This window comes from Martes martes (assembly GCF_963455335.1).
Source record: "Martes martes genome assembly, chromosome: 11".
Classification (NCBI taxonomy): domain Eukaryota; kingdom Metazoa; phylum Chordata; class Mammalia; order Carnivora; family Mustelidae; genus Martes; species Martes martes.
In genome coordinates, this window is record NC_137899.1 from 90,302,630 (window position 1) to 90,315,124 (window position 12,495).

The window sequence follows — 12,495 nt, forward strand, 5'->3', positions numbered from 1 at the left end:
TGACCTTGAGCAATTTAAAAACAAATCTAAACCTCAGTTTTCTCTTCTGTAAAATGGTAATAATAATACTTAGAGGCAGGAGGATTAAATGAGAGAATTATTAATAAAGTGCCCGGAATAAAATATGGAGCATTGAAAGCTCTAAATGTATTTAGTGTTAAGTAAAAAGTTGTTAATGAATCAGATATAGATGTAAAAACTCTTGGTAAACTCTTCAGGATTATTTGAATATTTACAGTAATAAGTACTATTATACAGAGTGTTTTTATCCTGATCCCAGGGTTACCAGAACCCCCAGTGCAAGTGTAAAACCCTGTTTCAGGGCTAAGGCCCTCAAGGATACCTCCAGTCTGTCAGAGTTGCTGACAGGCTTCAGAAGCACCTAGAAGCATGGCCCCAGCTATCTCATATCGGCCTCAACTTTCACTTCCACGTTAATCCTTTTACCTGCTTAGGCACAGAGGGAGTGAAGTGCAGATCCCCACAGAAAGGACTGAAAACTCTTGTTTCCATACCCATCACAAACATGGACTCCAGGATTCCCTGCAATTATCTGAGAAATGTTAAGTGATACAAACAAAAAACAAAAACAAAAAAACCACCCATGACTTCCTTATGTAACCGAGGATGGCAAACAACAAAAAGACAGTGAAGTGCAGTGTGGTATCCTAGATTGGATTCTGGGACAGAATAGGTATTAGTGGCAAAACTAGCGAAATCCAAGTAAGATTGGGAGTTTAGTTACTAGTGATGTACCAATGTTGGTTTCTTTGTTTTAAACACTGTACCATGGTTATTGAATTGGTTAACATTAGGGAAAATGGGGTGAGGGATATATGGAAACACTCTTATTATTTTTTGCAAATTTTCTGTAATCTAAAATTATTCCAAAACTATATATATATATATATGAAAGGAAACTTATTAGAAATATCTGTATCTATTTAGTGCTCTTTGACTTTAAGGTTCCCTGGTCCAACACAAGATGGATTATAGGCCAAGGCCTTTGGCTTGTCTCTATGGAAAATACTTTAAATGTCTCCATTCTCAGATTGCCCTGTAAGAAGGTTAAGTTAGGAATCCATTCAGTTAGTTTCAGAAAGACTTCCAAAAAAGAAAACTACCTTAATGCAGTTAATCATAGTTAGGTAAGTAGAATAAAAAGTCACATGTGTGGGAAGACAAGCAACTAAGATTTGGTATATTTAAGGAATATGAGAATAAAGAAAGTGGATTTTAGTATAGGATGCTTAGTATAAGATACTTAGAATATCTTAACCTGTGGGTAAGAAAAAAGACCCAAGCCATTTCTCAAGCGATTTTAAATCCATGTAAAATTAGACCCTTTGGAAGTAATGAGATATCTTTTGGAATTACTGAGAAGTTTATTCTGATTTACATGTAAGAAACTGAAAGATCATTAAAACTGGGGAAATGCCGGCTAAAAAATGTTCAGCATATTTCATATTTAAGGCCCTAACGTGATAATCTTGCTTTATAATCCACTTCTAAAAACTTAAAATGATCCTTTAGTGGCTTTATGTCATTCTTATGTTATCAATTAGAATTTATTGGGCACCAAATAAGAAAAGGGCAGTCAATTAATACACGTAACAGACCTCACTTTGGGATTTCACTACAGTTTAAAGGAGTATTATTCTTAATAGAAGCTATGCTTTGAATATTTTGATTTTAGGTTTTAATGTTTTTGTTATGAAAGTAATACATTTCATATTACTACAAATACTATTGCTAACATTTTTGTATTTATCCTTCCAGATATAACAAATAGTGTATATAATATTGGTTAAGTAATATAATGCATAAAGTTCAGAAATATGAATAAAGGCAACCTACCACCTTAATACCACCACTTTTTTTTACCTTTCTAAAGCCTCTCCGTTAGTTATTTTCTTTTTTTTTTTTTTAATTTATTTGTCAGAAAGAGAGAGAGCACAAGTAGGCAGAGTGGCAGGCAGAGGCAGAGAGAGAAGCAGGTTCCCCACTGAGCAAGGAGCCCAATGCAGGACTCGATCCCAGGACCCTGGGATCATGACCTAAGCTGAAGGCAGCGACTTAACTGACTGAGCCACCCGGGCATCCCTAGTTATTTTCACTAATCAGTTTGGGGACTTATTTTATTTTTTTAAGATTTTATTTATTTATTTGTCAAAGGGAGAGCCTGGCAGGCAGAGGGAGAAGGAGAAGGCTCCCCGCTGAGCAAGAAGCTGGATATGGGACTCCAGGATATTGGGATCATGACCTGAGCCAAAGGCAGACACTTAACTGACTGAGCCACCCAAGCATCTCTGGGGGCTTATTTTTAATTGCTTGAATATTGATCATATGCCTAAGTTATACAAGCTAAGAATTGTGCTCCTAAGAAATGTGTAATAATTTCCTTATTTATTAGAAATTTACCAGAAAAAATTTCAAATTTTGGTACCATTTTTCTCACTTTAATCAAGGGTTGTATAATAATTGGTTCAGCACCAGGTTGTCAGGTTCTCCATTTTTAACAAATATTTGGATACTTGGGTGCATAGCACTGTTCTAGATGATTTGAAGCATTTCTTACCCTTAACAAGATTAAGTATCAAAAACATGAAGACTTTCCAAGGCGAGTCTCCAGCAAATGGTACCAATATTATGTGCTACAGGACTTCAAAAAAAGAAAAATCTGTGGCCTTCACTAGTCAGGAAGTGAGACATGAAGTCAGCCTTGAGGGATGAGGGGCAGTATTTGCACTCATGGAAATGAAGAAAGAAGGTATTGGACTCAGAGTCTCTGTGAAAGCTAATGGGCAAAGTAGGAGTGAGCTGTTTCCTTTGTACGATGGAAAACCAGAATAATAAAGCAGAGGGATCCTGTTGGAGAGTCTTGGGAGTAAGGCAAATTTTGTCCTTGTAATGGAAGGTAAGCATTCATATTTTATATATAGCTAATGGGAAATTATTATAGATGTCTTAAAATTGTTAAGAATATACGGTCAGGATAAGAGAAAGAAAAGATATAAGAAATTCTATTTATTTGGATAGTAGACTTGTAAATCCATAGAAAAATGCAGAGGTAAAATTTAGTAACTCCTTGTAACTTATTCTTTTTTTTTCTTGGTAGATTGATGGAGAAACATGAGGTTATTTTATATTGTGACCTTCATGGCCATAGTAGAAAAGAGAACATCTTCATGTATGGCTGTGATGGTAGTGGCAGGTGTAAGGCATTATACTTACAGCAACGGATCTTTCCACTTATGCTGAGCAAAAATTGTCCAGATAAAGTAAGACCATTTAAGATTTTTAACTTTTTCTTTATTACATGTTGCCCACCTGAGACTGCAGAATAGGTCACCTTATTCCGTAAATTGCTTTTTTATTGAGTTCTTTTGACTGGCTTATACAAATGACCATAAAAAAGCAATGATGTGGAATGTTTAGTGATCAATAATTTGAAATGTGGAGAAAAAAATGTGCCTTATCCTACCACTATACCTAATGATAAAAGACTGTTTTCCTCCCAAGGTCAGGTACAAGGCCAGGATAGCCACCCTTACCCTTCATATTCAGCCTTGTGCTGGAGGTTCTAAGTGCTGAAAGGCAAGAGAAAGAAAGAAAAGGCAGACACTTCGGAATAAAGGGGACATGACTGCCTTCATAGAAAACCCAAAGTAATGCACCAAAAACCCTCCTAGAACTAACAAGTGAGTTTAGCAATGTCCTACCTGACAAAGTCCCCCCTCAGAAATGAACTACATTTCTATATACTCACACTGAACAGTTGGAAACCAAAACTGAAAACGGTACCATTTACTGTAGCTTCAAAATGAATACTTGTGACTGCAAAGAAATAAGGGAGTTTTTTAGAGGTGATGGAATTGTCCTATATCCTGATTTGCGATAGTGGCTACACAAATTTATACATGTGTCAAAGTCCTAGAATGCAACACAATTTAATTTTATTGTAAATTTTAAAAATTGCAAAAACTATGAGACTAACGTTATAACAATCTTTCAGGACAGCTTTCCAGTGATCGAGCTTGTGAAAATAAAGCATCCTTGTCTTATTCAAAACATCTACATTAATCTTTATTCCTAAGCATATTTAAGCCCTTTCCTATAAGTTTTTTAAAGTATAAGAGCTTATCCCAACAGTATCAAGAATTAATCAATGTTTTTGAATGCATATGTTACATATAAAAAGTAAAATTTATTGCCAGTGTTTTCAAATCTGTACTTCTGAGAAATGTAAATATGTCATCCTTAAAATGAGTTATTTCCTCTGGTTTGGAAATAAAAGAAGCCCCTGAAGCTTTAGAGAGAATTACTGCATATGCACTACTTTCTTATTTTCAACCCTACTTCCTGAGAAAGACATTGTACTCAGGAAAACACATTTTCTCATTTTTATTTGCTTCTTTTTAGTTTTCATTCTCAGCTTGCAAATTTAATGTTCAGAAGAGCAAAGAGGGCACAGGAAGGGTAGTAATGTGGAAAATGGGAATCAGGAACAGCTTTACCATGGAGGCTACTTTTTGTGGATCTACCCTGGGTAAGACCAAGTGTTCTCATTCACGGCTCTCAGAGCTTTAAGCCAAGGAAATTTTTTTTTCCAAGATTTTATTTATGTATTTGACAGAGACACAGCAAGAGAAGGAACACAAGCAGGGTGAGTGGGGGAGGGAGAAGCAGGCTCCCTGCTGACCAGGGAGCCCTATGCGGGGCTCAATCCCAGGACCCCTGGGAACATGATCTGAGCCAAAGGCAGAGGCTTAACAACTGAGCCACGCAGGTGCCCCTAAAGAAACCTTTTTTAATGTGATATTAATAATGTGGATAATGTAATAGTGGGCACTTTCTTCCCACTTACATGCATGCTGGTGTCCAATCGCTTCTATATATAGGATGAACAAACTATACCACTCTGTGTATCTCCATCTCACCATTTCCCTTTGCTTAGGAAACAAAGTGTTAGACTGTAGCTAGAATACCCAATTGGTTATTTAATGATCTAATCTTTAATTACTTTTGCTTTTAAGAAGGAGTCCTTACAGATGACTCTGGATTTCAAGAAAAAGCAATGCTCATGCTTAAAATACCAGGATAGAAATGTTTTTGGTGGATTTGCTATTTACAAGTCAAAGTAGACTGGGTGTGTTGGGGGTTCTTTGAGAGAGTAAATGTATATTTTAATGGAAGTACTCGGTTCCTTTAACTAAAAATAAAAGCATGCTCTCTAGTCCCACTTAAGAAATCTTTTTTTTTAAAGATTTTATTTATTTATTTGACAGAGAGAGATCACAAGTAGTCAGAGAGGTAGGCAGAGGGGGAGAGGGAAGCAGGCTCCCTGCTGAGCAGAGAGCCCCGATGTGGGGCTCCATCCCAGGACCCTGAGATCATGACCTGAGCCGAAGGCAGAGGCTTAACCCACTGAGCCACCCAGGCGCCCCTAAGAAATCTTTTAGTCACATCTAGTTGACCCTTAGAATACTCCATATTAAGAAAATTGTTACATTTTTAGGGGCACCTGGGTGGCTCAGTGGGTTAAAGCCTCTGCCTTCGGCTCAGGTCGTGATCCCAGGGTCCTGGGATCGAGCCCCACATTGAGCTCTCTGCTCCGTGGAGAGCCTGCTTTCTCCTCTCTCTCTGCCTGCCTCTCTGCCTACTTGTGATCTCTCTCTGTCAAATAAATAAATAAAATCTTTAAAAAAAAAAAAAAAGAAAATTGTTACATTTTTAGAAAATTTATTGACTCAAAGGGAAGCGCATATATTTTCTGCCTTTTAAAGCGCCTTGAAACTGATATAACACCATCTATGATGATGAAAACATTAAAATATTTACCCAAGTTTTTCACTAAGTGATTATGAGTGTGTTTATAACTGGTAACCAAGTATTCCATAATTTCTTACTCAATTTTCTTCTGCCTTACAACATAGACTATTATGTGTTAAGTCAGCTTTCATCCAGATGTGGAGAGAAGAGGGAAAGCACTAAGCTGTTAAATGACCTGCCCCAGAGAAGAAAATCCAAAGGACAGGATATAGAATCATATCAGATGTTTTGTTTATTTATACTTTCTGTTTTACAATTTAGGCCCACCTGTTAAGGACAAATGATTAACTCATCCTCAATGGTGGATAAACTTATTAATGTTTTAGGTAATAAACGGGGCACTCATTTCAACACAAAAGACTTGGAGTCAATGGGATATCATTTTTGTGATTCTCTCTTGGACTATTGTGATCCAGACCGAACCAAGGTAAGCAAAGTCCATTTGGTAATGCATAAAACTCAAGTTTATGAGATAACATAACCTAAGGGTATATGGCAGTTTTTTGTTTTGTTTTGTTTTAATATCCTGACAGTGTTTGAGGTTTCTGGTACTTGATATCCCCATAGCTATTGTTCCAGGTGTCTATAAATATTCAGTTCATTTAATTAGGAAATAGAGTTAATTTATAATTAATTTATCATTTTCCCCTAGTATTATCAGTGCCTGAAAGAATTAGAAGAAATGGAAAAACATATAAACTTGGAAAAAATCCTTGAGGATTCAGATACTTCTCTGAAAGAAATGACACTGGATCTAGACTCTAGGTAAGCCAAGATGGCAGATAGAACATAATTTGTTCTGCTGTGTTTCTGTGCTCTTTATAGTAACAGGTGGATATAAAATTCTCAGTCTCAACTGAAAATCCCAACTATAGGTGGAGGAAAATTTTTTCCACACATTTTACTTTGCTCCAACTTCATTAAGACTTCAGTTATTGACTTGAGTAATATTAATTGAGCACCTATTATGTCCTGTACATGAAAGACATACACAAATTGTTTTTAATGCTGACATTACCCACAGAGAATTGACGCATCTATAGAGATGCCACATACATACTCTAAATGAGCAAATAATAAATGCAAATTTTTAATGCAAAGGAAATGTTGTTGGAAGAATGAAGGTGCTAATTTTGTACAGTTTCCTATAGGAAAAACAGAACAAATGTTTGATTCCTTTCCTTTATTTATAAATTTTCAGGCTTTGATTAGTGCCCCTGAACCTCCAGAGGTGACTAATAAGTTTGTTTGTGGCAGGAAAGTATCATTTTGAACTCATGGATTTGTTTCTATTTGATGCGTTCCAATTTCAGTCATTTTTCTTCTAATACTCTGAGATGCCTAGAACTATGACATCTACACTTTGTAATATTTACAAATTTATTTGTAATGTTTATCTTTGTAAACATTCTTCTTAAAATTAGAACATTTCTACCATTCCAATAATATGGTAAAAACAACAGCTAAAATTTTAAAATGCTGCCAAAATATTGTTGTTTATTATTATTTTTAATACTCATAATATAGATCAAATTAATAAATCATTATAAATTTGAATAAATATAAATATGAATAATGAAAATAACATAGTAATTATTATATCAAAGTTATTTATTATTCTTTTTTGCAGTAGCCGAGGCTCTGACAGTTCAGAATCCAATGAGTCTCAGACTTATCTTCTCAAGTTGACTTCTCAGGTATGATTAAGAATCTCTGCCTATGGTATAGATATATTGAATAGGTACTCTCCTTATTGTGACTAACAATCAGACAAAAACGTGCTTGCAGTTATGTAATTATTGTATAGCAGTAACTGTTACTTCCTGATTATGTGACATTATCTCTAAATCATAGAATTTTCTATCCTTAGGATTTGTAAACCCTTACTCTAAAGATCCAGAGAACGAGCTTCTCAAAAGCCACATCACCTGTAAATGAGAGTTAACATAAGTAGCATAACATAACATACATCACCTGACTGCAAATTCAATGTCCATTTATTCTTTTATTTAACAACTATATATTGAGCTTCAGCTATGTGTTGGGGTTAGAGCAGTGAAAAAAAATGAGACAAAAATCTTCTTTCATTGCTTTTATTCTAGTTGGTGGAAATAAATGATGAGAAATAAGTAAAATATTTGCTGTATCAGGTCATGGTAAGTGCCTAAGGAGGAAATTAGAAGAGGAGGAGGAGTAGGGAGTTCAGGTGGTGTTACGTACTGAATGTTTATGCCCCCAACAAATACACAGGTTGAAACCCTGACCCTCAATGTGATGGTATCAGGAGGTGACTAAGACAAATGACCAAGACAAACTAACACTCTCTCTTAGTACTGACTGTGGGATGCTGCTGTAACAAATACCTGAAAATGTGGTGCTGGCTTTGGAACTGGATAATGGGTAGCGGCTGGTAGAGTTTTGAAGTACATGTTACAAAATGCTGATATTGCCATGAAGGAACTTCCAAAGGTTCTGATAAGGGCTCAGAAAGGAAAGAGGGGTAGCAAGTTTCCATCTTCTTAAAGAATACACAAATAAATAGTCATGTACAGAACCTTGGTAAAAATATAAATTTTAAAGGTAATTTTCATGAAGTCTCAGAAACAAACATGTTATTGACTGATGGAGAAAATTTTAATCCTGACTATAAAATGGTAAAGAATTTGACTGAATTGTGTTTGTGTTCTATTGTTTTATGGAAGATAGAACTTGTGAGTGATAAAATTGGATATTTAGCTGAAAAGATTTCTTTGTAAAGTGTTGAAGAGCAGCTTGATTCCTTCTGACTGCTTATAGTGAAATACAAGGAGAGATAAGAAGGAATTGTTAAGCCAAGAGGAACCAGAGGGTGAAGATCTAAGAAATTCTCAGCCTGCAATATTACAAAAAATAGGAACATGTGTTCAGAAGAGTAAGGGTGTGGAGATCACCTAATTGTTAAGCAGGTTAGTGTGTGTGTGAACCGCAGAACTAATCCAATCAGCCACCCCATCAGGAAAACTGCCAGTTTGAACTAAAGCAGTGAGAGAGAGGACAGAATGAAGGAAGGGTTTACAGTATGGTACCATAGGTCTATTTGCAAAAGTGCAATGTTCTGCAAGACAAGAAAAGAAAGGCCTCAGAGGTAACTAAGAGATCATCCAGGCCACCACCACCTAGATTTCAACAAGCTAGAGGATTAATGGCCTTTAATAGAGGCCATGGAGGCAGGCTGCCTGGAGCCACGGGCCGCATCATGGGCAGTGCCCTGGCAGAGAGCCACGCAGGAGCAGCACCCCACCAAGCTGCAGGGCTATGTTGCCACCCCAGGGGTCCAGATGGCAGAGCATTGAGCCAGAGAGGATGAATGTTGAGCCCTAAGATCTTGTTGAGTTTGCCTTCCCAGATTTGGAGTTTATTTGGGATCCATCGCCCTCTCTTTCTTTTTGACTCCCCCTTTGGGAATGTCTGTCCTGTGCTATCCCACCGCTGTATTTTGGAAACACATAACTTGGAATGGGGTGGGATGGAATGGCCAATTTTCATGAGAGAAGGACTTGAATTTGGAGAGCCCAGGGACAGAATGCTATACCTGAATATTTCTATTTCCCCCCAGTTCATATGTTGAAATTATAATGCCCAATATGATGCTGCAGGAAGGTGGGCCCTTTGGGAGGTGATTTGGTCATGAGGGCAGCGCTCTCTGGATGATTCAGTACCTTATAAAAGAGGCTCCAGAGAGATCTCTAACCCCTTCTACCACGTAAGGATACAATAGGAGGTCTGCGGCCCAAAAGAGAGCACTCACCTGACCATATTGCCACAATGGTTTCCCGTATTGTGGGAATATTCTTTTTTTTTTTTAAAGGATTTTATTTATTTGGCAGAGAGAGGTCATAAGTAGGCGAAGAGGCAGGCAGAGAGAGAGGGGGAAGCAGGCTCCCTGCCGAGCAGAGAGCCCGATGCGGGGCTCGATCCCAGGACCCTGAGATCACAACCTGAGCCGAAGGCAGAGGCTTAACCTACTGAGCCACCCAGGCGCCCCAGTGGGAATATTCTTAATATTCTGCCTATTCCTGCAGAAACTGTTCTGCAGAAATAGTTTCCCTGCAGAACTATGAGAAATAAATTTCCTTTATTTTAAGCCAACCACTCTGTGGTATTTTGTTATAGCAGCTGAATGGAATAAGACAGATGTATTAGTTTTCTATTCCTGAGTAACAAATCATCACAAGCAGCAGCTTAAAACTTTGCAGATACTTATTATCACACTGTCTCTGTGAGGCAGGGCTTCGGGAGTGGCTTCGCTGGATGCTTCTGTCTAAAGTCTCTCAAAAGAGTGTAGTGAAGGTGTTGGTCAAGCTGTGGTCTCACCTGAAGGCCTGACTGAGGAAGGATACACTTTTAATCACACTTACATAATTGTTGACAAAATTCAGTTCTTCGGAGGCTGTTGGGCTAAAGACCTCAGTCCCTTATTGGCTGTTGACCTTCAGTGTCACATCCAATAAATCATGGCCAAATTCAGTGTTGTCGAGTTTTGTCCTTTTTTTTCTTTTTTCCTAAGACTTTTATCCTTTTAGGTTTTACATTTAGGTCCTTAATCTATTTTGAGTTAATTTTTTATTTGGTATTTGGTTAAGGGTCCAATTTCATTCTTTTGCAAGTGGATATCCAGTTTTCTGAGCACCATCTGTTGAAAAGACTGTCTTTCCCTTTTCAAAAACCATCTGATCATTTTTGCAATGGTTTATTTATGGGCTCTTTATTCTTTCTCTCTGATCTATATGTCTGTCTTTATGCCAATACCACACAGTTTTGATTACTGTAGGATTGTGGTAAATTTTGAAATCAGAGAGTACAAACCTTCCAGTTTTGTTCCTATTTGGAGTCCCTTGAGGATCCATATGAATATTAGGATGGATTTTTCTATTTCTGCAAAAAAAAAAAAAAAAAAGTCATTGGGATTTTGGTAAGGATTGGATTAAATCCATAGCCTGCTTTTGGTAGTACTGATATTTTAATAATATTAGGGCTTCCACTTCATGAACAAGAGATACAATTTAATCAATTTTATCTTCTTTAATTTCTTTCAGCAGTGTATTTTAATTTTCATTATATAGTTCTTTCACCTCCTTGATTAATTCCTAAGGATTTTATTCTTTTGATGCTATTGTACATGGAATTTTTTATAATTTTCAAATTATTCTTTGTGTATAAAAATGCAATTGATTTTTCTGTGTTGACTTTGTATCCTCCATTGCTGATTTATTAGTTCAAACAGGTTTTTTCTGGATTCTTTAGGGTTTTTAAAATAAAAGATCATGTCATCTACAGAGATCATTTTCTAATTTTCCCATTGCACTGCCTTTTCCTCAGTTTTCATGCTTAATTGCTCTGGCTAGAACTTCCAGTATTGTGTTGAATAGAAGTGATAAAAACAAACATCCTTGCCTTATTCCTGATTTTAAAGGAAATTCAGTCTTCACCATTGAACACAATGTTAGCTGTAGGTCTTTCGTACATAGCTTTTATTGTGTCGAAGTAGTTTCCTTGTATGCCTTGTTTATTGGGATTTTTTTAAATGGTGAAAGGGTGCTGAATTTTGTCAATTGCCTTTTCTGCATCAATTGAGATAATCATGTGGGGTTTTTTCCTTCATTGTTGTGGTGTTTTACATTGATCAACTCGGTATGTTGAGCCATCCTTGCATTCAGGAATAATTCCTATTTGGTCACTGTGTACAATCCTTTTAATATGCTGCTGAAATTAATTTGCTGGTCTTTTGTTGAGGATTTTTTGCACTAATTTTCATGAGATGCTGGTCTTTGATTTTTCTTGTAGTGTCTGTCTCGCTTTAGTAGTAGAATAATATTGGCCTCATAGAATGAGTTAGTAGAGTTCCCTCCTCTTCAGTTTTTTAGAAAAGTCTGAGAAGGACTGGTACTAGTTCCTCTTTAAATGTTTGCTAGAATCCTCCCATGAAGGCATCAGGTCTAGGGCTTGTTGTTCTTGCTGGGGGATTTTTGATTACTGATGCAATCTCCTTACTAGTTATTCATCTGTTCATATTTTCTATCTCTTTGTAATATAGTCTTGCTAGGTTTTGTGTTTCTAGGAATTTGTTCTTTCATCTAGGTTATCTAATTTGTTGGTATATAACTTAATAAGTCTTAATAGATTTTAAAAGATAGCTGTCTTACAAAGTATCTTCTCTGATCACAACGGGATGAAACTGCATTAATAACTTTTTTCTTTAAATGTATTAATCTCTTAAGTTATATGGGAAAAAAGTGCTCTTTAAAACCATTGTTACAAAAATAAACTAGCTTTTATAATTCCCCATGTTGTTACCTTGAGATCTTTATTTCTCTCTACAGATTCAAGTTAGTGTCCAGTGTGTTTTCATTTCACCTTGCAGGATGCTCTTGAACTTTTCTTGCAGGATGTGTCTAGTGGTCACCAAAAAAAGCTGAGAGAGTTCATCTGGGAATATCTTAATTTTTTCCTAGCTTTTGAAGGACAATTATGCCATTTTTTAAGCACTTTGAATATGTTGGTGCGCTATCTTTTGGCCTCCAAAGTTTCTGATGAGAAATCTAATAAATTTTTTTTTAAGACTTATTTATCTTAGAGCATGCATAGAGGAGGGGCGGAGGGAAAGAATCTTCAAGCAGACTCTGC

General features: G+C 36.6%; 1 protein-coding gene across 2 annotated transcripts in view; it reads left to right on the forward strand.

Moving 5' to 3' along the window:
- AGBL3 (AGBL carboxypeptidase 3) overlaps nucleotides 1-12,495 on the forward strand; it is a gene marked incomplete at its 5' end in the record, with an annotated part of 59,060 nt that overhangs the window by 22,238 nt on the left and 24,327 nt on the right. Inside the window, 5 exons of one of the 2 annotated variants that reach the window (XM_080818099.1) lie at nucleotides 3,119-3,281; nucleotides 4,423-4,549; nucleotides 6,159-6,259; nucleotides 6,485-6,597; nucleotides 7,463-7,529. In XM_080818099.1, coding sequence (XP_080674225.1) covers nucleotides 3,119-3,281; nucleotides 4,423-4,549; nucleotides 6,159-6,259; nucleotides 6,485-6,597; nucleotides 7,463-7,529 — 571 coding nt within the window. Of the gene's footprint in view, nucleotides 1-3,118; nucleotides 3,282-4,422; nucleotides 4,550-6,158; nucleotides 6,260-6,484; nucleotides 6,598-7,462; nucleotides 7,530-12,495 lie in introns of those variants that run through there. The other variant, XM_080818098.1, reaches the window with a different exon arrangement.